Raw genomic sequence first — 27,254 nt, 5'->3', positions numbered from 1 at the left:
TAAAGAATTTCTTCCTTAGATCTAATCAAAATCTACCCTCTTTCAGTTTAAGGCAAAACAATATAGAAAGTGGCAAAAGGAGAACACTGTCTCAAGGTTGATACATGATAGAACTTACCTTGAAGCGTGGGCAAGCAAAAGGAGTCAAAGGGTTTCATTTATTTACCTTCCCCCCAACCAAGTAATTTCTAAGCTCTTGATTTATTCTCTGAGGGAGAGGAATCTAGCATTTAAGTTGCCAAAACCAGGAATATGTGTCTGAAAACATTACTGAATTCATGTATTCTTCAAAATGGAAGCAAAGAGATTTCTATCTTCTGCTATCTAAATCTGATTTATAATACACTTTAACAAAGGATCTAGAAGTATTTTAAATGTCACGTGAACATGAAAATAAGTAAGAGCCTAAAATCTTGTAATTCTTTGTGTACTTTTTAATTCCAGTCTGAGAACTAGACTGATAACATACTGCATAGATAACATTTTTAATTTATTCATTATAGTCTGATAATTTTTCATGTAAGTAATTACATTAATAAACTGGGCATATTCCTTTGAAGTTCAATTTAGAAAGTACCGTGTTATCTGCACATAATAAACCTCACATATCCATCCTCCCTCTTCTGCTATTATGTCTAGTGACTACTACTGAAAGCTTTTTTAAATATTCCTTTGCTCGGTTTAATAGAGATTTTTACAATATCATTACGCGTTCTAATTGGGTGATTAGAGTTTTCATGCCACTTACAGAAATACAGGGTGAGTGACTAGAACTATTGCGAGTTATGTAAAAAGAAATGAGCTAAAAGGACAGTAACATTTTTACACACACACACAAAGTGATTAAGGCACCGTTGGTGCAGTGTGTTGCAGCCCAGAGCAAAGCCCCTGAACGAAGTGCAGCTGGTCTTGAGAAATCAACCCACTGAAAAGGGATTCTCTAAATTTCTCTAGAAACAGGGCTTTATACCATCCCTCACTCTTATTTCAACGTTGAGAGGCAAAAACCCTTGTGCTAGAGGATTTTCTGCATCCAACCATTTTATTGCCAGTTTTGGAATATCATCAGCCTGGGTAGCTTTGGCTGACCATTGTATTCTACATTTGACGAGGGGACTAGCTCAGGACTGGGATACCCTTGAATATTCTCCTTTGTCGATATTGTGGCCCCATATTTGAGCCTTAAACACCATCTTTATATGACATAGATGCCCATATGAATGTGTGACAAGCTGTAGGAGACAATTTATTAATATTTTTTGACAACGTCAAGTGTATTACAGTCTGTTGAAGCTGGTGCTTCTCATATTCCTAGAACATGGACGTTTAATAACAACACTGATCACGGCTGAAGGGTTCTGCCTTACACAGATACTCCTATGTTGATCTATTTGTTTTCCTTACAGATGAGAATGGCAGTAACAAACCAATTTTGATAACAGGGGAACTGGAAATTAGCTTGGATCCTACCTGCCTTCTTAATTGGGGTATATGGGAGGTATTTGCCCCTTAGAAGTCGTAGTCCAGCTGATCCCACTGACTCAAGTTCACCATATTGACCTACACCCCATTTTGGTCTCCTGTGAATAAACTTAATTTCCAGGACCAAGCAGAGCACTGAAATGAAGTCCATGTTTCAGCAGAAGAATGAGCTAATCGGAGCACACAGCTAGTCATGACTTTAGTACCCCAGGATAGATGTTTAGTCTCCTTTTAAAAAAAAAAAAAAATCTTCGTAGATGTTTTTATTCTGTATTCAGGTGTAAAGCTCTCATTACCATATGTATAACAGCACATTAAGAAGTAAGAAATGAGTCTGATAGGGGATTTCTGAAAGTGTCTCTAATACTATTAACGAATAAAGAGAAAAGGGCAAAGTGAAACTGAAATCTCTGAAAATAGTGAAATATTTGGGTTTGGTTACAGTGTCTGCTAGACTCCTTTGCCACTGTCCCAGGAGAGCTCATACACATTAGCTCTTCTGGCCTCCGTCTCCATCAGCTCAAGTCCTGTGAGCTCAGTGGTTTCCAGCAGAGTCTCTGCCATTGGCCTCACTGCTGAGCTTTTTGTTTTTAACCCTCCACAGAAACAGGACCTCAAATGTCAAGCTGACAGGGCATGTAGGACCAGTGCTGACTCCCAGTAATTTAAAAGCAATGCCTCAGCCTCACTATGTGCTTTTAGAGACATTTACTAGAAGCATAGTTTACCAGACTTCAAACCTAGTCTCTCTTTGCTGCAGGTAGCTCTGAACTGGATTTCTACACAGTTCTCTGCCTCTTTTCTCACCAGGAAAACATAAGCTGCATATCGAGGGGCAAGCTGCATGCCATGTTATATATGACAAGAGTGCAGAAATACACATGACACCCTGAGAACATGGCTTAGTCTTAAGGTCTCTCATCTCTGAGACGGTTACCTGTGAAACACTGTGGAAAAACAGCAGAAATGGAAGACCATGACTTGTAGAAATTAATGGCATATGTGTAAACAGAGATTTAATTCCTGACCATACATAGCAGAAAATTCAAGTTCAGCACAACCGAAAGTACTACCTAAAAAGTAATAGCTGTGAAGATATTGGAGTATGTCATGACAGCGGAGATTTTTCAAGATCTGAAGCAAACTTTCAGCATAAATGGGAGATAAGTGGTCCTTGCAGGAGCAGGAATGACTTCAAGGCTGTTATTCTTCACTAAGCAAGCAAATAGACAGAATAAGTGTCAAACAGGGAAAATGAAAGATGATGCAGGACAAAAGGTAGATGTTACAGCAGATTATGAAGTCTTCTCTGTTTTGCAGAATGCTCTCTCATCTCAGGCACTGACTTCTGCTCTCTGAAGTTTCTCACCAGTTAGCATTACTCTGACATGCGTAGGCCAAGACGAGCTCTGTTTGTCTGCCAGTGGAAGGGATCATCTGCAACTCTTACACAAATGGCTTCGGACATGAGAAATGGGAAGCAGCCTTGAAAACAGAAGAAATTCTCTCCTGGGTCAGATCAATGGTCCCTTGGGACAGTATTCCCATTGCCTGGGGATGTTCAGGAGGTTGGCACTATCGTGCTGACATTTGGGTCCTTGCAAAAACTCCATCAGACAAACAATCACCCATGAGGGAAAGCTGAGTGACATAACTGAGACCATGAAGTCTAAAACTCAGAAAGAAGTTGTCCCTCCTAAGCCACAGCACCTGATCTCCGCTGGTGAGGACTGAAGGATGGAAATACCTTTCCAGACCACAAACTGCGGCAGGAGCCCGCTCTGCACACGGTATTGCATGTGGGTGGAGGTATGAGCGAGCTGTGTCTTCAGCAGCTTGCCTAGAAATGCAACCATGACAAAATGGTGCCATGCAGACGCCCGTCTGCTTCCTCTTTCTTTGTAACTGCAATGAAAGAAGCATAGCTGCCCCAGCAACCGCATCCCAAAAATGAGCTGAGGCAGAAGGAAGCCTTTGTCTGGCTGGCTCTGGCCATGTGCTGGTCAAACAAACCATCAAAGCACTTCACTTGTCTGTTGCAACAGTGTCATCTCTGCCACAAAACATGCTTTTTAAAATAAGCTACTCAATACTTGTAAAGAAAATTAAGTACATGTCAGTGGCGAAAGGAACTGCTTTTCAGGGAGAAAATGCAAACTCTGCAGTCCATTCCCCTTGCACTGTCCCTCAGCCGTAATTTTATTAATGATTATCATAGAATCTGCAAAGTCCTGCTCATTCCCTAAAGATGACGAGCTGTCCAGGAGTTCGTCTATTTCATTTTTGAACCTTCTGATACTGCCTGTCTCCATAGCCCTGCAGCACGTAACTCCAGGACTTTATCTGTGTTCTGTTAGGGTTTTCTAAGCCACCACGATTTCAGAGAATTCTCAGCAGTGACTCTCAAATCTTTCTCCTGAGCTGCAGGTGCCAGTTCCAAGTTCAGCATCGCATAGGCATGGTATTTTACCTTAGCTGCGTTACTTCATGTACTCACTGCACTGAGGTTCATCTGCCCACCTACTCTGTTTTGTGAGGTCTTGCCACAGACTTTGTCACAACTGGTCCTGCATTATCATCAGCAGACTTGGAGGTCTCACTGCACACACCCTTCTCTAGGTCACCACCACGCTGATTAGGATGAGTCTTTCCTAGCACGTATCCCTGGGACACCCTATGGCTCATCTGTTCCATTCTGAAAAATGATTTGCTCTCTATCCTTTAACAGGCTTTCACACAAATTTGGTTCTTCTTTTCCATACAGATCCCATTTGTCCAGTGCTGAAATTATCTGAATTCACTCTGTAGTGATCTGGATCAGTGGAACTTCAGGAACATACAGGAAGAAGACTGCAGCATTGAAAAAAACGTTGGTACTTCTGCAATACAATAGGCAAAAATGGCTGAGGGCTTAAGAGGTCATCTGGTTACAAGTGCCAAGTTCATACAAAGGCAAAAGACATAATGGGAGCTTCAAGGACATTCTCCTTGAGGGCAAGAGTGTGTGTGGGGGGTGATTCCTGAATTGATGCATGGAAAATAAGTAACTAGGGCTGGTCTGAGAACACCAAGTGCCTGACTCTATTTCAAACCAGGTGAAAAGTAGGGGTATAAGAAAGGTCGCCCTTGAGATGCAGGTCAGAGATACCGTGAGCTCAGGAACTGTGACAGAAACAGTGCTATGAAAATCCACCTCAACTTGGGGTAATTAAACATTTCCTAATCCTTTTTGCTGTGCTGCCACTTGACAGCTCCTTGCACAGATTGGGCTGAAGGTCAAAGTTAAAAAAAAACCCCAAACCAACAAAAAACCATGTCTCTGGACTGACTGCAAATAACCTTATCTTCATCCTGCATCTTTCTTCATCATGTTAATACACAAACAGATTCAAGCTTACATGGTTCTCAAAGTGACTTTGCTTACTCTATTACCCATTTATCTGCCACGCAAGCACTTGACTCAAAGTGACAGCTCAAAAACTCTGCCCTCTATTACTTTTTCTTGTTTAGAAGCAATTGCTATATCAGCAAGAGAAAAGTCACTCCATTTGATTAATAATACATGCTGATAGTCAAGACATTCAGTCAGAAGACTGATAAACTTGTTAAGCTGCTGATATCCACTGGCACTTTTCGCTAGGTCTAGACTTACCTTCTGTCCTTCCTGCTTTGTGGAAGCTCACTTAAGACACCACTAAAAAGTTTCTTTGTAAACTGTGTAAGGTAAGTCAGGAAAGCTAATGATTTTTAGCCAGTCTTCCTATAAACAGTAAGGCTGGTTATTGACACAGCAAATCAATCAACCTGGGAATGCTTGATATGGCAATATAATGTAGCTGTGTATTTCGATTTCTATTTAAGATGACAGGACAAAAGAATATACAAAAGTAAATCTCATCAAAGATGTGTAAAAGAAAACATCTTTTTTTGACCACTGCTCTATTGTTTCCCCACTATCTATTCCCTTTTGCCTCCCTTCACTTTTCCCGTTCATGGATGGTTTGGTTCATTCCCTGCTGACACATTGCCCGGCATTCACCACTTCACTGTGGCTTAAAGCAGCAACGAAGAGTCAGAGCGGAACAAAGAATTTTGTTCTCATCTCTGATGTTTAATTTCTGTTGTAGGAACTCAGCATCAGAAAACAAAGCAGAGACTGTTTTTTTGATAACTAACATATGCTGGGACAAATGCACTTGAACTCACACGTCACCAGAGATACACGATAAGACCACCTAGACATGAAGACTACATAGAGTTGACAAAATATAGCTCTCGGCTTGAGAGCCAACACATGCTTCTAAATGTTTAAACGTTTGATCCTCTCATGCCAAGTCCAAAGCCTTAACAATGCCACGACAAAAACTAAATGTATTTTCTCAGCCAGAGATTGAGTACAAACCATGTGAAGCCATTAAAATAAATGAAGGATCTATACATTTTGGATTTTGTTTGAAGGTATCAGAATCATGACTCTAAGTTTCGGGTGAGGCACCATGTAGGGACTGGTCTCAGAGGATTCTGTCAAGTGTCACCAGGCAGAAACCTGGCTTTAGGAATATTTTGGAGTTAACGATACTTCAATCACCAAATGCCACTCTCTACCTACTTTGACAAGTGTTCCCTCCTCTCTGTCCTCCAAGTAGCTGTTCTAGGAACAGGCCAACAGAATGGATAAATCGATCGACAGCAAGCCTGGCCCTGCTGTCTTAGGGAAGACAAGAGCACATGGAGCCTTGAAAAGCCTCCACCCACATAACCTCCCTGACTCACACTTTGAAGCACAGCACAGGGCAGTCAGAGAAGCTTGATGATGAGAGCCCCAAAACCAAAGGTGATCAAGCCCAGAGACAGGCAGGAATTGAGGGCACAGCCATCTGCAATTGCTGCCAACTCCACCATCTCCCCAGACTGCTGACTTCCCCTCTCCCACTCTGATCATCTCCCCATCGTTTCCTCTCGAAGTGATTTTTTTTTTCCTCTTCACTCTGTTCCTGTTTGGCCCCCGACAATCTGAAGGAGGGGGAGAAGAGCGTGCTAGCTGATTCTTTCCCACTTCTTTCTGGACCAACTAAAAGTCTAGAGAACTGCAGGTTCAGCAGCGCACAGGGGGCACTGGCACGCAGGTTGGAGCCGCTCCTCAAACACGTACATGGTGTAATAAGAAACTGCAGTTTGGCACATTGATTTTTTGAAAGGACAAATGATGAAAACTATGAGTCTGAAACAAAGATACTGTAAGAAAAAAAAAAAACAACAAACCAGAGAATTGACTGTTTTTCAAAATTATTTCCATATACCTACTTGATAATGAAATAACAATTAAGTAGGACATGGTGCAGACAACTTAATGGACTCATCACATCAAATGTTAAGATTTCGGAAATGGCAAAAAAGATGTTCCTGCATTAAGATAACTTAAAACAGCATGCTTCAATCTATTAAATTATCTTTACATAAGTAAATTACACTCAGCGACATAACTCTTAAAGCTGGCCCACTTGAGTTTCCAATACTGGAAGTTCCGTCCTGCAGAAACTTTTTCATTTCCAGGATTGCTGCTCTTTTCACATAGTAATACCTTCACTACTAAAATTAACAAGGAAAGCCCACTAAAATAAAAAGTGTAAAGACAGAGGAAATAGAGAACAGAACATGAATGCAAGGGAAGTCTGAGGAAAACAGGTGATTAGCAGAGGTATTATGGCGCTCAGGCTTAGGTTTTGCTGTTTCCCTACCTTCATTTTGTTTATATGCTGCATCCCTTTTATCTCTTTTGTTGAAACAAGCCTGTAGGAGGGGAAGCTCGTACTGAAAGTAAATGCCTCCGCTCACACACCTGAGAACCAAAGATACAATGTCACCTCTTTCCAAAGCTGCTTCCCAATTACTTGTGGCTACACTGACATACAAAGAGTAGCAACCTTTCTGTTGATAAGCCAAACACAGTATTTCTGTGAAAGTAAGAAATACTGACATACAGGAAAGCAGAGAAGGTTGCAATTAATATACTGAAATAAGAATGTTTTCCATCCAATTAATTGCTCCAATGAACACAGCAAAAAAAGGTTAAATAATCTGAAAAGTCTGGTGATTATTTGGGGATTTTCGCATTTTCTATTAAGCTTTACAGCTGCTGTCCACAATAGTCTCTCTCACCAAATTAATAGTCTTGTCTTTAACTGTGCAAGTGAAATTATACAGTATTAGATGTCCAGCTTGACATTTTGTATAAATTATAGCTTACACTATAAAGTTAAGGCTTAGTATATGGTTAAGTCTGGTTAAGATAAATTTGACCAGTTGTTACCTTTTGATGCCCCAACCATGCTGAGGAACAAGTTACCATGGTGCGTAAGATTGCACTGATTTCACTCAACTTTCTCTTTAAATGTAACAAAACTGTTCTCCAGCAATGCAGTACCCATTCCATATCCCCAAAATATTTTGGTTCTCCAAGTACTTTATCAAAGGAAGGTTGTTCCTCTTCTGCCTAGGGGTAGACGTGACAGCCCTTTGTATACCATAGCGGGTATCGAAGAAAAATGCTTTTCTATTAAGTCAGGAATGTCACTACTTGGGTCGTGAGACAGCAGGCAGACCTTCATCATATTTGCAAAAGTTATCTCCAGGCAAAGCTATCAGCATGTTTTATTTCCACACTATCAACTCACTCTTATCACAGACCATCATTCTTCAAAGACACCCATCTGCATAATACTTCAGACTTGACAACAGCTGACAGATGAAGAAACATGAAATTAAGCACAGTGCCTACTAATACAGTGCTAATACGAGTTAAAAAAAAAAAAAAAGGAAAACCGGACCATTATTCCTGTAACACTAATTACAATACAGATTCAGGAACTGGTAAACATTTTTATATAAATTCCTGAGAAACAGTATACGGAGAAACTGTTTACAAAGGTAAAACCAGTGAAAGAATGGAAGGGAACACTGTATGAAAATCAGTGATAAGTGATAGTTACTAAAGCCGAAGTAGAGGCAGGTTCTTTGGCACTGGAACAAATGGCAATTCACCTCATCACTCTCAGGCAAGATTTAATTCCCACCACACCTACGCACCGTTAAGATTTTATTCTTCTGTCAGAAAAACAGCAAAAGCAAAAATGCATCCTTTCCCTTCTCCCAAACTCATACTTGATCACTTCCTTTAAACCAAATTAACTTAAAATCGCATGGAACAACAGAACTAACCAGAACCAAACTAAAGGTGTTAAAGTGTTTATTTTAGGAAAGCTGATAAAAATAACATGAACATCTTCAATACTATACATTTGTTTAATAGATAGTATACAGCAAGGGAGGTTATTTAAAGTCTACAGAATAAATGGGAACTTGCATTAGGCTGGGGGGCAGAAGAGCTCTTTGCTTCTTGCATCATAGTGGTAAGCTAGTAAAAATGCTCAATGAAACACCCCTATGAAAAGACAGACAGAAGAAATAAATCCCATTATGGAAATATCAAAAGAACAATAAAAGGTTAAAAAAAAGGACTACATTCTTAGTGTAATGTGTCTGGCTAGGACAGAGGTAACTTTCTTCATAGCAGCTCATTATGTTGCTTTGCTTTGGATCTGTGGCTAGAACAGTGCTGGTAACACACCAGTGCTTTGGCTTTTGCTGAGCATTCCTGGCACAGCATCCAGGTTTAATTTTTCCCCACTCCACCCGCTCCAGCAAGCAGGCTGGCAGTGGACAAGAGGCTGAGTGGTGACACAGTTGGGTCAGCTGGCTGGAATTGGCCAAAGGGATATTCCAGACCATACATGATCATGCTCAGCAACAAAAATCAAGGGGAGGGCAGGCAGAGGTCTGTTTCTGGGAGCTGCTAAGTGCCTTTTCATGACTTGTTCCCCCCACCCTCCTCTTCCTCACTTACTAAACTGTTTCAACTCAACTGAAGAGTTTTATCACTTTTGTTGTTCCCATTCTCTCCCGCATCCCACTGTAGGGAGGGAAGGAGAGAGCAGTTGGGTGGTACCCCTGCTGACCAGGGTCAACCCAGCTGAACTGCAGAATCTTGGCAACTTTTTTTTGTTATTTACACATCAAGCTTAAAGAAGAAAGTGTTCATAAAGGCTGGTGTTTCTTCTTAAATTTAGGCATACATAACTATGTTTATTTCAGGAACGACCTTCTTCCAATTTTGCTGATTTTTTCACATCAGTAATATACCCAAAGTACATATTAACATTTCCATAATGGAGTTGAATTATTCAAAGACAAATATGCTCCCCTCTCTCAACCCTTAGACACTATACTGTGGAAGATCTTTTTCCAGAGGAAAAAAGAACTCCACTCAATTATCGCATTATGTTATGTTATGTACTGTATGTAAGAATGTGCCTGGTGTATTTTCTCATCAATACCAACATCAGCTATTTCTGCTGTGTGAAGCTGTGCTTCCATGTTGCCTTTAATTTTTATTAAAAACAAATATAGTAGGGAAAAGTCTTTCTTTATGAACATGGAAACAACTGTTTAAGTGGCAGTTAAGACTGAATTCAAACATATGATTGTGACTATTAACCATCTACATCAAGTAATAAAATACAGTTTCAAGAAAAGGAAAAAAATAGTAGTTCACACTTGAATGTCACTATAAAAAAAATCAAATCAGAAAACATTTCAACAATCAAAAACATTTACAAAAAAATTAGTTCTATATAGATAGTAGAAGTTAGAAACATATTTCATGAAGTCTTATCCACTCCTAGGTTTATAACCGGGGGAAAAAAAAAAAAAAGAGCCCAAAAGGCAAATGAAAACAAAAAACAAACTATCATCTTTTATTCTGGAGTTACAGCTCTAGTGGAAGGTGCTCAGCTTTATTCATTCTCAAATCTGCTGTATGGATTATCAGAATCCTGGAGAAGACCTGTAAAACAAAACAGGATTGCATTTATCATTTTCTTACTAGTATTACATAAAACCCTTCAGTTACTGACCTCACTGTAATAGGTACTCCACATAACAAAACAAAAAGGCAATTCTTGTCTTGTAACAATTGCTCTATTGCCTATTCATAATTATAGTCTGAGAAATAAGAATGCTTAAGAACGCGTTCAATTTATTATTACACTTGAGCATTTGGGTATTTCATGATTTAGCAGAGAGATAACTTTTCTCTATGAAAAATCCTTACAGAAAAAAAAAATCATTTGTGAGACAATCAAGTCTACAAAAATCTAAGCACATAGATGGCTCAGGAAGGATAGATTCAGACTCGCGAGTTCATAAATTCAAGTTATAGTAAGATGCTACTACTTTGACTTAGTCCTGCTTTGATTATACACAACCATCGGTCACGTTCGGCCACTTAGAGCATTTCTGCAATAGGACAAGAATCTCTAAGAACAAATGAAGACACATGCAGTAAAACCTCTGGGAATCAGAACAAGAGCATCACTTAATCCAGGTTGCAGTATGTTTCCATCACAAAGATTCTCAATGACTTTACCAGAATACTGTCACAGAAAGCACTGCAAAGCCATCCAATTATGCTGAGTGTCTGGATATGCATATACCATCTTCTGTAAGGGCTGGCTGAGCAATCGCTGTTCCATACAGTAATTATTTCCAAGAGACTTTAAACCACACACCAGATTGGGGCTAGGCAGAAGTGCCTACTGAAAATACAAGAGTCCCAAAAGAGTACAGAGGCTGACCTTTTGTTGTGAAAAAACAGGAACACTACCGCTGTCTTTTCTACTAAGGTTTTTATACTTACATCTGGCACATCTGGACTCTTCTCTAGCTCATTTGTTTAGGGCTCAGAGACAAGACAGCTAAGCCGAACAACCCCAATTCACAAATGTTCAGATTCACAAGAGCAGAAGAGAAAAATTACACTAGTCACTGCCAAATCTTGGAAGACCTCCCCTTGGACCTTTTCATACCATACCTTTTTACACATGCAGCAGCACATAAATACTGAATATTCACTGTTCTATATGAAAGTCAAAAGCTAATGGCATAAAGGCACACTAGAGTTTTGTCTACCTTGTTGCAGTTGTTGAACTTCTTCTGAACTGCCAGGTTATTTTAAGATGTCAATCAAGAAGAACAACTGCTTAGTGCTCATTATTGTATCTGTAACTGCAACTAGCTATCTGATAGGGAACAGCAAACATTGAGGAGTAAGTATGAAAAATCCTATAATTACTCAAGTTGACAAGACTACAAGCAATCAATTTGTAAAAAGATAAAATCAAACCCAGCCTTCATACATAATGGACCTTAGTTGTTTAAGAGGGGGAAGCCAGCCCCATTCATAAAGCTTCAGCCAGGTAACATCAAAGTCTATTTACCTGGTATAATACCTTGCATCAAAGGTACTACCTCTTCCTGTAATTGCTTTTAAAAGAAAAAAAATCTTTTACACATTTGTGTAGTAACAATATGGCTAGATGACAGCAGTATCAAGAATTGTCTACAGTATTTTGAGCTCTTGAAATTTTTATATTTTTAAAATTTTAGAAAGCAGTTATTTCTCAAATTTTAATCTTACCTTTCATGAATTTAAATAAACAGCTGAAATGTCTGTTAAGTCTACTCTGGCTGGCACGTAAACTAACACACAATACAAAAAATTCTTATTCTTGGCCTACCATTCAACCTTTAGCGCTTTCAGGTAACATTCCCGCATTAACATGACCCCAATCCAAACACAGAGAAGAAACATTTTATTTCCAGCCCCCCTCCTTCCTCTGGACATGTTAATATTTCAGCAGCTAGGATTCAGGTATCCTAATGTATTTAGTCACCCAAAAGACAACCAAGTAGTCCAAATTTCCAAAAGTTTTGTGGTACTTCTGTACCTCACCCCTTCCAAACACAAAACACATCTACACAGGATTTATAGAAAATTAGCAACAGTACTAGAAATTTACAGATTTTTATCACAATTGGCATCACATAAACTCCCTGCTTCAAAAAATTTGCCAAAAAGTGGCAAGAGGTGGTACCAGATTCCCTGATAAAATTAACTTAGGTTGCATACGGCTCTCTATGTAGTCTGGCAAGTGCTTATGTCCTTCTTATATTTCATTCAAGATACATACTTGATACTTCATAGGTCTGAAAGTAGCACAGTAAAACACCAGACACTGTTCTTTTACAGCCTAAACAGCCAAAACCCAATGGAAACCATGTTTTACATCCAGTAGTGCCAATTTCAAATTCATCGGAGGACAGCGTAAGACTCCTGATAAGCTTTTCCTATACCATTCTCAGGAACAAATATACTTATTTGCCTCTGCCTCAAAACACTCAGCCAAAAGCCATTTCAGATAACTAGTCCTCGTATTTCAAGCAAATGTGTCATTTTTACTCATTATTGCAAATGTCATTCCCAGTAGTACTTGCTTTAATTTTACTGAATTATGTTTAGGAATGAACAGATATAATCTCCACCAATCAGCCCTTAGTATGTTTAACCTAAAGTTCTCTGATCTGTTTTATTGTACAATACTGGAACTAAACAGCCCTTAAGAACTATGGATCAATCCAGCGTGATTATTATTGGTCATGACTTCAGAAATTCATCTCCCAGAAAGAAGGTACTCCAAGAGAAATGGCAAGCCCTTCTTCCAAATGAGGATAACCAGAGAGGTTACAACATCTGACAGACCTTGCTCTCAGTCTTGCTCTCAAATCTTCATCCATTGTTTAAATTTCTTTTATCCTCAGCATTCTAAGTACATCATAAGATTACATTAAGTGAGAGGAGGGAGACAGCAGGTCTTCACTTGCACCAATTCTTAAGAAGTTGTATCAGGCCCCAATAAGTGGACAAAAGCAATCTAGAGAGACATAGAAGAAAAAGGAGCATGACAAAAAGCTCCTGTCAGCTGCCACAGCTGTTCTTAGCCACGACAATCAAAGAGGAGCTGCAGCCTATGCTAATAAGATAGCATGTCTGGTTCAGCTAAAGCTCATGTGCTGCCTTGAACCAGACACGAGTTGTCTCTCTCAACTGTTTCCTATTTGATATGAGAGCAACTACCAAACTTGTAATTTACAGTTACAGATCCAGAGGAGCTAGATGTCTGTAGGTTCAGAAGTCTTGTTTGCAATAAAGTCCATTATATGTTACTTCTGAATTTGAATATTGACACACAGGACACTTACAAGAACTTCTAACATCTTACTTCTATTTACCTTTATTTTGAGGTTAATATTTGACCTACTTAGCAGTATTTAAGAAATACTCCAAAATTTGAAAGGTAGTCAAGTAGCTTTCATTAGCTTGTACGAAGTAATGAGGCCTCCCAATATGTACGAAATGACAAAGCAATTGAGCAATTAGTACCTCTTTCCAGCATATTCATTTGTATTATACACTATGCTAACTATGCAGCTTCTCGGTTCTTGAGATCTCAGTCATATCAGCACTACCAAAACCCAGAATTAACGAGTGAAATACCTAAGAGACTACATATGCTGCAAAAAAGAACTAGTTTGTGATATGCTGCACATCTTCACCCCTTACTACCCTTTTCCTCTTTATTTCAAACCCCCAAATTAACAACTCTATTCTTAACATACAAACATATGTGTGTGTATATATATATAGAAAAATACCTTCCAGTATGCAAGGTTTCCCTGCTTTGCACTCAGAACACTAAAGAAGGTCAAGATAAAGCATCTATCTTGAACAGAAGGAACATTTACAGTGACAAACTACTGCACATGAAAATCAACATCTCACATAAAATAACGGAGATGGGATTACATGTCATGAAATTAGCTGATCAAAACCTTTGCAGAACTGAAGCAAGTGGTGTGGAAGCCCAAAATCATGAAAGGCAGTAATTTTGTAAAAATGAAGAGACAGACTCCTTCCACGAATACCAGGCAAAACCCTGAAATAAATAAATAATAAAGCAGCTTCTCACTAATGCTACACTGAACATACAATAGCAGCAAATGCAGCAGCAATTAGACTGTAGTTCCTTTGTATAGTACACAAGCTGCAGAGTACTCTGAATTCTACTTTAAAATTTTGTAACAGTCAACATATAATTTGTGTAATCATATTGCATTCATGTATGTGAGCAAATGAAAAATACTATCATATTGTGCGACAAAGAAACAATTCAAAGTCTGTATTCCTGGTTGCTAAAGCTCTCTATTGCTTCCAATGCTCCCAAAGGACTGTGGCTAGAATGACACCTGCAATGCATTATAAATGTGTAATTACCATTTAAATGGGGTAAGGAAAGCTGGTGGATGAAATGGGAAAAGGCATTCCCTTAAAGCCAACCAAATACTGAAATTTCAGGCATGATCATCTTAATCTACAGAGTCAGGTTAACAAAGTCATTGTCATTCTGCCACTCATCCATGCCTACTTAACTGAGAATCATCTCTGCAGTGCGTAAAATAATCTCGTGTCTCCATAATTATTTGCAGCAATTTTTATGAGATTATGTTTAATATGCTAACATATGTATTTACTAGACAGAGAAAAATGAAGACAGAGGATCCAAGGCTATAGCGAGACTTACTCTATTAAGTCTCACTGCATTATTTTGACAATAATTTGTCTGTATTATAAACTATATACATCAACAATAACATTTAGAGATTTCGGAATTTACACATATTTTTGTCTTCAATTTTTCCTCAGTTACATACATCCTTTCAGTATGTGTCAACTATTCATGTAAGTTAAGTTTTTCTTTAGGTCAAAAATGAATTATGAGAATCCAGGCCTCAAATTGATATATCTGATAATATAAATTAATCTTTGAATATGCAATAAAGCAAATTTGTCAATAAATAAACTTTATATAGAAGTTTGCTATTGAAATTTAAGTTTTATAGTTGAACTGTGATCTTTTGCAGGTAAACTGCATTGTAGAACATAACCACGTGAAGAAATGAATATGCCTGACTCCTTACAAGAAGGTATGCCTTCCAGTAACACAATGAATGTATGGACTTGTTTCTAATTAAGTCATTGATAGACTATGATGCTTCAAGGAGGCAAAATGACACTAGCTCTCATACAACTGGGTGCACAGCATAGCTACAAGCAAGACTTCTTAATTTGGTGCAGGTATTCCAGAGGCACAGAATTATACGGTTATATTCCTCAGGAAATTCAGGTACTCCAACAAGATCCAACAAAGCATTCTACAGAGGTCTGAAGGTTAAGCACTGAAGAGAGAATTGTCTTCACTGAAACAGAGGACCATCCAGAGCCGACTGAACTAGTTTCACAAGCCAAACGCAGCTGAACGTGGCCGTTTGAAACATCACTTGACCCCATGCAGCACTTGGACACACTAACTGCTACACTCAACCCGGGACCTCGTCCACTTCTCTTCGCTGCACGGCCTCAAGGAGATGCAAAGCTCTATTCGTATCTGTACAGAGTACTGCATGTTATTCTGGAGACATAGCCATTGTCTGAAGTTCTTCACCAGATCTATCCCAATGATTCAAACTTGCTGAGATGGACCCTAAGGTCTCTTCTAAGGAGAAACAAACAAAAAATTTATCTTGTTTCATATTGTTGTTTGGATTTTCTGTTGGGTTTTTTTTTGTGGTTTTGTTTGTTTGTTTGGAGTTTTTTGTTTTAAAACCTGGACTGTTGTTGTCAACCACTCAAATCTCTTAAAACCGAATTGTGGCTGGGATCCAGGGTCAATTATCCTATAAAATACCACAGGACTGAAGTTCATGACTAACATTTAACAAAAATTACTGCTAGTTTCTACAACATTCTTCTTCCTGCAGCTCAAGCTTCACAGTGGATTCTTCCTCCACTCCAGCAAAGATGCACATTTTTGCAAGCTTTCCCCAGGCAGAGAATTCCCTATAGAGATTGTCTGTATCAATTCTGTATCAGCCAAAGGGCAGACTGCAGATTCAGGAAGGCTTTCCCAGACTCTGCCAATCAGTTTAACAAGAGGATGAAAATTAACAGTTTTGAGTGACTGTTCAGACCCCTAGAATCACCTTCTCTGACACTAGTGCAATTTGCATAAAAAAAAAAAAGAGTGCAGCATAGTTTTAGCATATCTGCCTCTGAATACACAGTACCATTAACCCTATGAACAAATCAAATGAAAAGTGCAAGCACTGACAAGCCTAGATAGAAAGAGCCTCCTATACCACACAGCAGGTCCTACAGTCTTGCAATATGCTTCTCCTACTGGACCACAGCTCCACTTAAAACCAACAATTTTAACCCCTATTTTAGGCCGCATCCTGCATCCTTTTTTACACTTAATTTAAAAAGCTTGCTATCTGCTAGTCAGTCTATCCTCCTTCAAGAACCATGAATCTACTAGCCAATTTCAACTAGATCGGTTTATCAAGTTCAAGAACAAACACTGCCCCCTCCCCCAAATCAGTACGCTTACTTAGGAAGAGACAGAAATAACTACTTCTTTTAATCAATATATGTAAATGCCCACCCCAAGCAAACACCCCATCCAGCACATCGTCTCCTGCCCAGTGGGAGAGTCAGTGCAGGAAGAGAACAGGAGCACAATAGTGATGACATCAGGTGCTCAGGTGACAGAAGACATGCATCAGAAGGAAACTAGGCTTGATTACTTCTGCTGGTCATAAAGCAGCTTGTTTCTGCTGTGAATTTTAATAACAACTAGGAAAAAGGAATCTGTTTATATACTGAGTATCAAAGAACACTGCCACATACCATACTTCTTACGTATTTCATCATGCTTCAGTTTTCTTTCGTGTTTCCTGCAACAAATAAAGGCATCAGAAGAACATTCAGACTGTGTTGAGCTATAAGCAAAATATGATCATTACATCTGAGACAACAGCATTTTTTAAATTAGTATGCAATTACAAATTTCCAAAAATCACATTAATCAGTTATATATTTTACCTTTCTATATACACATTATGTATCTATAAGATTCCTCATAAATTCTCACTAATCAATGTCAAAATAATATATATTTGCAAGCATAAAGAAAAACAGTTTGTTCTATATAGAGTAACGTGTCCACATATATGTACATATACACACACTGAGGTAGTCGTCTATACATAAGCAAGGCACAATACTGGAACATTCCCTAATGCTTTCCAGCAGGGAGCATAATTGTAAAATTTAGCTGTGAATACAGTGTGCTTCAGAATCCTAATTCAATGTAAGTTCTAAAAAGAGAAAAGGTGTATTACTCTTTTGTTTAAACAGTACAACAAGTATAAGTGAAAAGTACTAGTTTCTAAAATCCAGTATGGCATCCATGCAGAGAATAAATGAAAATATTGTGCTATATAAAAATCCGATGTAGTTGTCTAATCATAAGACAGTTTTCAAAACTGTATCTAATATTGCCTAACTTTAATTATTCACATAAACCAAGTGTCTGATGAATCAATTTCTTCTTCCCCTTTCTCTGCTCTGCAAAGGTGAAGGGGGAAAAATGAAGTTTAAATGGAAATTGTTCCATCATCCCTCAGATAATTTTCCTATATTTCAAAGGAAACATCTATTTGGATTAGTTTAAAAACAAACAAAAAAGCTCCTACACAGCTATTTCACTAGGATGATCCAGGATTTATATGTTTTGAGGAAAGGACCTCTGATTTGGCAAAACAATATTCCACTACCAGAAAATAAATACACTGTTTATTGCTCCTATCAAAATTCAACCAAGCTAGACAAGTTGTGACTTTTGCCCAATTCCAATTTGCACATATTCAGCAGAAAGCTGTTAAGCACTGACAGCTTAATTCACCGAAGATTCCATCTGCCCTATGCATACTCCACCTCCAAACAATTCCTACCACTAATCAGATCCTGTGTGTCCTCAGAAGCAATTATTCTGCTTCCTACAGAGCTGAAGGGCTGAACTGGCCCTTCCCTGCAACTGCACTTCTGGAAGCCACACAGATAAAGCATGATGGAAACACCAAACAAGAAAGACTGACTCAACACCTTCCAATGCTATTTCCCTGAGATACGTATCTGCTTTATATCCCTTCCTCCTATGCTGCCTGGGTGAATAGTGAACAAAGCAACCTGGCCAAACTGGAGGAGGCAGAACTGGGGAAATCAAGGTGATGAAATGAAACTCATGTAAAGGAGGAAAGTCAGGACTGAGAGGTCGAAGAGAGCAGGAAGAAGAGGAGTCAAGTTTACCTACTGAGGGTAACTCGACCACAGGATTCCTGCTTTTTGTGTCCCATAAGAGGAAGACACTGTATGAAGCAAGGGATCTCAGGAAGGGATTAGAGAGACTCTACTTCATGCCATCTTCTCTTGTATAAAGCCAGTCCTTATTTCTGTACAGTTGCCATGTGATATTATGTGACTTCAAACCAGGTTTTTCACTGGTAGTACTAAATGGCATGTTCTTCACTGTTTTGCATACCCTGTCTGAAATAATGGAGACTCACTGCTGCCATGTCAACTGAAACCTCAGTACTTCAGCAGCCAGTCTGAACCTGCCCTGAACACAGAAAGCACTAAGTATCTCTGTAAGAAGGGTAAGGGGTGTGGAAAAACAGGCTGTGAAGGTTTTCAACCTCAGAAACACTTTATGATACTTCCTAGGCTATTAAAAAAAAAAAACACCAAACATCTAAAATTCTTACATATTTTCAAGGGTAAAATAATTAATATTTGTGAAACATTCAAACTCTGACAGGCAGCCACAACTATACCATATCACCCATGACTAAATCCTTGTACAGTAAATAAGGCTTAGGTATACATCAACTGAGAAGAATCAGACGCAACTCTGAACAGGCAGTCACTGAATCAACCACCCAGAGGTGGCTTTCTGCACCCTCTGCACATCTTACATTATGATCAACTGAAGTCACTTCGCACTCTGAGTTGGTTCTGTTTCTTAATAATACTGCTATTACTCCATCTTTTGTGTGCTAAATGCTTGGCTCTTCATGCAAATTGTCCCTACTGCTGTAAGCTGAGAAAGTATTTTTCCTAATACTAACAATTCACATCATAATTTTCCATACTTGGTCCTTCACAAAGGAACTGCAATCCTTTCTTTCCCTGCCCCCTGCCTTGTTCTCCCTTACGATTACACTATCAAATCATACTTGGCAATTTCTCATTCAAGATCTCACTGCTTTTCATTGGTTTATCAGCTTCTAACATATATATCATGGTTTATAAATTACATAAATCTAACATATACATGTACTATGTACTGGCAGTTGTAAATAATTAAACGAGTCAACTGAAAAGGACTCACTACTTGATGCTATATTTTAAAATTATTTTTCACGTTAGAGATGACATGAAGGCAAATAAATGACTAAAGCTATGCAGTAAGATACCTGTTTTGTTTCAGTATTTTTAGTCAAAATCTGAACTCCATGTTTCCTTCCCCTCTTGCCCCTCACTAAAAGTGGAAACTACATTTCGCCAGTGATCTTCAACCTTCTCAGCAAAGTGACAAATAGTTTCTTTCTTTTGAATACAAATGGAGGGCCAATGTCATTACCCTTACTCTTCTAACAGCCATTTAGGTATTCCAAAAAGACACTTCCTAAGTATTTGTAATAAACTAAATTTTAACACAAACAAATTTTAAACTTACAAAGCAGACATTTACTGTGTGTCTGAAAAGCTAAAAAATGCTAGGTGCTGCAATTATCTTGAAGCTTGCGTTAATCACACACCATGCAACTTGGGTTTCCTTACTTTGTTTTTACCACTCACTAACGGAACCATGAAATGAAGCTCAGGCTATTCCTGTTCTCCTTCCATTACCGACGGATCTGAACAGCTGTACATGAAGTAGCTGTATCCCACAGAAGGAAAAAAAAAACACCAAGAAACCGGATAGACACAAGGTCAATGTTGTGCCTATTTTCCTCCCTCACTGTTTATTTGAATATCATAGAATCATAGAATGGTTAGGGTTGGAAGGAACCTTAAAGATCATCTAGTTCCAACCCCCCTGCCATGGGCAGAGAAATCCTCCACTACACCAGGTTGCCCAAAGCCTCATCCAACCTGGCCTTGAATATCTATCCAGCTATTGTCAGAAACTACGCAAAAACTTCATAGGTTGTAGAAAGGAAAGACCACACAGTACAACATAGTTTTCCCCTGCAGTTTGCTGGTCAAAATCGGCTTGTTGAGACTATTAATCTGTCCTACAGCCTACTCCTAGCAATTCATCCCCTTAAGGACTTACAGAGAGTAAGCAGTGCGTAGGGTGAGCTGTTCTGGTCGCAGGAAAGGGCTCACTCCTCACATTTTCCTGTGACCCTATCAATCCCCCCCCAGCCACACACGCAACAGGTACCCATGTTCAGAACACAGGAAATACTCCAGGGCTGCTGCTAAACTCTCTTGCAATTAGAACAGTTTCTGTTTCACGGACACACTCCTGAGACGAGCTAGGAAAGGCTGCTGCTCTAAGGCTGCAACAACCGTTCTGGCAGAGCACTCTGCTCCCAGCAATCCTTGTTCCCAGGCATCATTCAAGAATGGAGATGCTCTTAGCTCTCTGTTGCTAACTACCTGGTGCAACACTGCTTCCTCGGTGTGTGCACAGCAAACACAACACTCCAGAAGTATCAGACTTCCTACAGATTAACTGTACCAAAAAAGCGAAGTTGATACATGCATGATGGGAAAGATTATGACACACAATCATCCCTTAGCCCTGGTCATGAGCCTTTGCTTTATAATAAACATAGGTAAGTGTTGATTTAAATGAACAAGGTAACATAACATTAAGGATGCACATTTCAACACAAAGCACATGGTTTTGACATACAACAAAATCATAGAATGGTTTAGGTTGAAAGCGGCCTTAAAGACCAGCACCCTTGCCATGGGCAGGGACACCCTCCACTACACCAGGTTGCTCAAAGTCTCATCCAGCCAGGCCTTGAACACTTTCCAGGATGGGGCATCCACAGCTTCTCTGGGCAACCTGTTCCAGTGCCTCAACACCCTAACAGTGAAGAATTTCTTCCTTATATCTAATCTAAACCTACTCTCTTTCAGTTTAAAGCCATTTTCCCTCGTCCTATCACTACATGCCCTTGTAAAAAGTCCCTCTCCACCTTTCTTGTAGGCTCCCTTTAAGTACTGGAAGACTGCTATGAGATCTCTCCAGAGCCTTCTCTTCTCTAGGCTGAACCACTCCAAGCCTCTCAGCCTGTCTTCATAAGAAAGGTGCTCCAGCCCTCGGATCATCACCTCATGAGAGCAGAGTAGAGGGGCACAATCACCTCCTTCGACCTGCTAGCCACACTTCTTTTGATGCAGCCCAGGATATGGCTGGCATCTGCCAGTTGTCTCAGGACTTGTGGATGCACTTCGTCAGGTGCAATGGACTTGTCCATCTTCAGGTTCTTTAGATGGTCTTGAACCTGATCTTTTCCTACAGTGGGTGGTTCTTCTTCTCCCAGTCCCTGCCTTTGCCTTCTGTGACTTGAGCAGTGTGACTAGAGCACTTGCCAGTGAAGACTGAGGCAAAAAAGTCCTTGAGTACCTCAGCCTTCTCCATATCCTGGGTAATCGGGTCTCCCATTTCCTTCTGGAGAGGGCCCACATTTTCCCTAGGCCTCCTTTTATCACTGACATACCTATAGAAGCTTTTCTTGTTGCCCTTGATGTCCCTGGCCAGATTTAACTCTATCAGGGCTTTAGCTTTCCTAACCTGATCCCTAGTTGCTCGGACAATTTCTCTGTATTCCTCCCAGGCAACCTGTCCTTGCTCCCACCCTCTGTAGGCTTCCTTTTTGTGTTTGAGTTAGTCCAGGAGCTACTTGTTCATCCATGCAAGTCTCATGACTTTTTTGCCTGACTTCCTCTTTGTTGGGATGCACCACTCCTGAGCTTGGAGGAGGTGATCCTTCAATATTAATGAGCTTTCCTGGGCCCCTCTTCCCTCCAGGGCTTCATCCCATCGTACTCTACCAATCAGACCCCTGAAGAGGCCAAAGTCTGCCTCTCCTAAAGTCCAGGTTAGTGAACTTGCTCTGCTCCCTCCTCGCTGCTCTAAGGATCTTGAACTTCACCATTTCATGGTCACTACAGCCAAGGCTGCCCTTGAGCTTCACATTCCCTACCAGCCCCTCCTTGTTGGTGAGAACAAGGTCCAGCAAAGCACCTCTCTTCGTTGGTCACTCTATCACTTGGAAAAGGAAGTTATCTTTAATCCATTCCAGGAACCTCCTGGATTGCTTCTACCCTGCTGCACGTCCCCCAGGAGGACCAGGGCTCATGAAAGTGAGGCTGCTCCTGTCTGTCTATAGAGGGCCTCATCCACATAGTCTTCCTGGTCAGGTGGCCTGTAGCAGACCCCCACTACAATGTCACCTGTCCCTGCTCTCCCTTTAACGCTGACCCATAAGCTCTGGGTCAGCTCCTCATCCATCCCCACATGGAGCTCCATACACTCCAGCTGGTCGTTGACACAGAGAGTGATACCTCCTCCTCGTCTCCCCTGCCTATCCTTTCTAAAGAGTCTGTATCCTTCCATTCCAACACTCCAGTCATAGGATTCATCTCACCACGTCTCCGTGACACCAATAAGATCATAACTCTGCAGGCACACACACACCTCTAACTCCTTTTGTTTATTCCCCATGCTACACGCGTTTGCATAGAGCCATTTAATTTGGGGCCCCAATGACTCTGACCTACTGGCTGAAGTGTCTGGAATTCCTTCCCACCACTCTTCAGGTGCTCTCAGCTTGTCTTGATCAAGCTTGATGTTATCCCTCCCCCCCTTCAAATCTAGTTTAAATCCCTGTCAACAAGCCCCACTAGCTGATGTGCAAAGACCCCCATTCCCTTCTGAGAAAGGTGGATTCCAATCTGGTGCCAGGAAGCCTGGTGCCATGTAGGTCAGCCTATTATCGAAAAACTCAAAATTGTGGTGATAACACCAGCCACAGAGCCACATATTAAAAGACTGGACACATTTGTTTCTTACAGTGTCACTGCTTGCAACTGGAAAGAGAGAAGAAAAGATAATCTGTGCCCCAGGTTCCCTTACCAACCATCTCAAGGCCCTGAAGTCTCTCTTGATCAACCTTGGACTTCGTGTTGTCACTTCATCACCACTCACATGGAAGAGCAGTAATGGGTAATAGTCTCAGGGCCATACCAGGCTAAGAAATTTCCTAGCGATGTCCTCAACCCGGGCACCAGGGAGGCAGCAGACTTCCCTAAGAGGAGAGTCTGCCCGGCATATTGAACCCTCTGTTCCCCTCAAAAGGGAGTCATCTACAACTATAACCAGTCTTCTCTTCCTCGTGGAGGTGGTCATGATACAGGGGTTAGGCCTTTCTGACTCCGGCAACACATCTGTTCTAGATGGACTGTCAACCACATCATTCATCGACAGGTCTTCCACCTCCATAGCCTCATACCTGTTGTACAGAGGCACCTGGGAAGACAAGGTGGGCAAGGAAGGGATTCGCCTGCAGTCCCAAGCACGGACTTGCCTCCGTTCACTCTTTTACTTTAAGCTACTGCCTTCAGCCTGGTGGGGGAAGGACACAGAATCCCCTTCATCTTGTTTTTTTTTGTGGCTCTTCCTGTTTTATCTCAAGTTGGGCAGAGCACAACACCACCAATCTATCTCTCTCTTAGACTCCCTGATGCTCCTTAACGTTTCTACTACCTCTCGCAAAATGTTGATATCCCACATGAGATTCCTTCTCTCTAAAAGGGAACAAAAGCATTACAGAAGAAACATCACCTTTACACTAGCACTCTGCCTACCATGCCATGACTAGTTGGAAGTGGATTAACAGGTGGAAAACATTCCTTTTCTCTGATCCATCGCAAGTCTTCAACATCACCTATCTGAGAAACTGTGTGGTACAACTACACATGAGCATACTTCCTAAACTGGACATCTATTTTTTACCATTCTGTGCACATCCAGATATGACACTTTCAGCTCACAAATTAAAGTATTTATGAAAATTAATTTGCATCCATTCTCTTCTTGATAAAGTTTAATACTACCTTGCAACGGTGAAAGGGGAAGTACTGCTTTCTACTCTGTCCCCAAATAAATACTTTCTTTGCTTTTCTCCCATCCCTGGATTCATGCTGTCCTTGCACTCTGTGGATCCCAACAATCTTATGGATACATGCTGACACTGCTCACTGAACTCACCCAACAGAATAAAACCCCTCAAACCCCCCACAGAAACGTGAATAGCTTTCTGCAAAACCAATTTGGCACAGCATAGAGCTAAGGAATGTTGTGCCTTGGGCATGAAAGAAATGTAAGAGTGCTCTTTCCATCAGCAGCCCACAGTTCAATCAGAAATAGAATACCTTTATACACAATCTAACAGGTTAAATTAGTGGTATGAATCCACTTAAAAATATACATTTTTCAAAACATTAAGCCTAACTCAACTGCACTAGGAGACATCTAAACACCCACCTTCCCTCTGCAGAAAGTTACTTTAAAGATATACTTTCCTAAATAAGAACAAATGCAGAACACAGTGCAACAGTAAGCCTGTACTGTTAAAAATAAAATTGGTGTATAACAATTTGGTAAGTTTAAAAGCTACTAAACTGTATCACAAAGCTAGTAGAAAATCGAAAAAGATATATTAAACTGCCAGTACGTAATAGCACTAAAAAAAAAGAAAAATCAAAGTCACAGAAACAAAACTAACCATTCAAGCTTTCCACTAAGTCAAGCTCTGAAAAATTTTTTATTGTTAAACATCCCCATTGTATCCTATTCTTTCTGTTGCAAAGAAGTTCAGGAATTTTGTACAAGGTTACAGGATCAATGTAACCCATTACAACAGAATCTATTCTGCTTCCTAATATCACAATGTCTACTTCAGAGCCATAACCATTGTCAGATTCAGGGCAACCAGCCGCTGTATTTGCTTGTATAACCTGGCAGTTCAGAACCAGAAAACAGATTTCCATGGAGTTAAAACAAGTGATTCTCCTAGCTCCTGCTAGTCAGAGACACATGCAACAGTCGGTGCATCTATAAGAGAACCTTATTGGCTCCCACTTTTGTTCCCAGTCAGAAACATAGTATGCTTGAGCAAACCAAGCATGTTTGTCTATCTACCTTGTCTTCTCACGCACATTTGTAATAGAGAAACTTAATGTCTTCATGCAAAAGCTCCATAAGGGGTCTTATCTGGAAGAGCTGGTCCCTGCTCATATTAACAATGAATCTGAGACCAGGAGTAAACAGCAGGCATCAGCAAGGCAGTGAAGGTGCCCACCTGTTACTGAGCAGCTGAGTATTTACAGAACATAACCAGTAAGTGGCAAACCTAGGATAAGTTTCCTTGGCAATCTGTGGGGTGCCAGCCCACACCTGATAGCTCCAAGCCTAGCATTAGTTTGGTTAGGGCTCTCCTCTTGTCTTGCTGACACTAATCCACTGTGAATCTCCAAAATAAAGACCACGAAAGGAAGCACGATCCAAAAGGTACATTGGGCTTGTACTAGGTATCACAGTCCTACCTACAAAAAGTGTTTAAAGAATAATGTAAAAACCATGAAGAGTCACTGGAGAACTAAGATACAAAAACGTACATCTGAAGGAATGCTGTTCTCACTGAAAAGCATTGTATCACTGCGGACTCTTGCACTTCTTTTTACATTGTGCTGTAAATGTGAGGTTAAGTCTAAAGTAAGATCTGAGCCAAAGTTTTCCATTTCCTGAGCAAAATATCAAATAGGTATCTCACTATCAATTTCTCTACCTTTCCCAGCCAGATTTTAAAACAAAAAGAAAGTTGCCAAAGGAATCCAAAAAGTGGTTTTCACCTCTGAATCCCAGTCTCACTTAGGCCGTTAACTCATGCCACAGACAAGCATTAAGTCCAGGAGAGACTAAGCAAGACTTCAGACACATCCCTCCTGCTTGCTCTTGGCTGGCACAGCACACTTATCCCTGCCACAGTGAGCATCAACCTATTAATTCCCTGCTCACTTACGGAAATACAGGCTCCTAATCAGGTTTGCAAATCTCACAATAAGCCCATTTTTGTAAAAACCTGACATTGTCATGCCTAACTCCATAAAGCCTCTTTGTTTAGTACTCTGTGTGTTTCTTAAGAGGGTAGAATATTCCTATATCACCAGGAAGTGTATAGCTATATATCAAGCTGTCAAGACTTACCTCTGAAGAGACTCTAGTCTTCGTTCCTCTCTCTTTCTAGCTAGCCGTTCTTCTTCCTCATCTGGCCTACTAGAAAAATTAGGAGAGAAGGAAAGCATAAGAGGAGGAAAAAGCAATTTCAGTGCTAGGCAACCACTGTTTAGTCATTTGACTTATTTTCCAAAAGAATTTATAGTCTGACCTGAGATACTTCACAGCCACGTAAAATTTAATTGCTGAGTAAGTATAATTGACAAATTTCTAAAATTACCCTTTCACATTTTATAATACCCAAATGCTTCACCCACTGTAGCAATGTGCTCTTCAGACTCCACAGGACAATTCAAAGCCTCTTCAGAACAGGTTAGAGACTGTTCCAGAAGCAGGACTCCTACCTGCCATTTTCCCCACGTCACACTCCATTTTAGAGTAAGTGTGCTGCACATGCACAGTTAAATCCATTGTTGCCTCTTGGAAGAAGACTGATGGTTCATAAGCCTTTGATGTCAGAACAATTTATCTTTCCAACAGCCATCACTATCCAATATCAAGTTGCCCTCGGGAAAGCAGTCCGCATGAACTGCTTTGGCAGCTGCCTTCCCGTTATGGAATGAGCAAGGATTTACCTGAGTGCATCAGTTGTGT

General features: G+C 40.2%; 1 protein-coding gene across 1 annotated transcript in view; it reads right to left on the bottom strand.

The window, feature by feature from the left end:
* Window positions 1–9,909: 9,909 nt before the first annotated feature.
* Window positions 9,910–27,254, bottom strand: part of PTTG1IP2 (PTTG1IP family member 2) — a 33,405-nt gene continuing 16,060 nt past the window's right edge. Inside the window, exons 5-7 of the mRNA XM_086614731.1 lie at window positions 26,631–26,699; window positions 17,183–17,229; window positions 9,910–10,384 (exon numbers count right to left, since the gene is read on the bottom strand). Coding sequence (XP_086470857.1) covers window positions 10,335–10,384; window positions 17,183–17,229; window positions 26,631–26,699 — 166 coding nt within the window. The 3' untranslated portion in view covers window positions 9,910–10,334. The remainder of the gene's footprint in view (window positions 10,385–17,182; window positions 17,230–26,630; window positions 26,700–27,254) is intronic.

Source organism: Tauraco erythrolophus, chromosome 7, assembly GCF_009769465.1.
Source record: "Tauraco erythrolophus isolate bTauEry1 chromosome 7, bTauEry1.pri, whole genome shotgun sequence".
Classification (NCBI taxonomy): Eukaryota; Metazoa; Chordata; class Aves; order Musophagiformes; family Musophagidae; genus Tauraco; species Tauraco erythrolophus.
The sequence above is the reverse complement of the archived record's forward strand: the minus strand, read 5'-3'. Positions and strand labels throughout refer to the sequence as shown.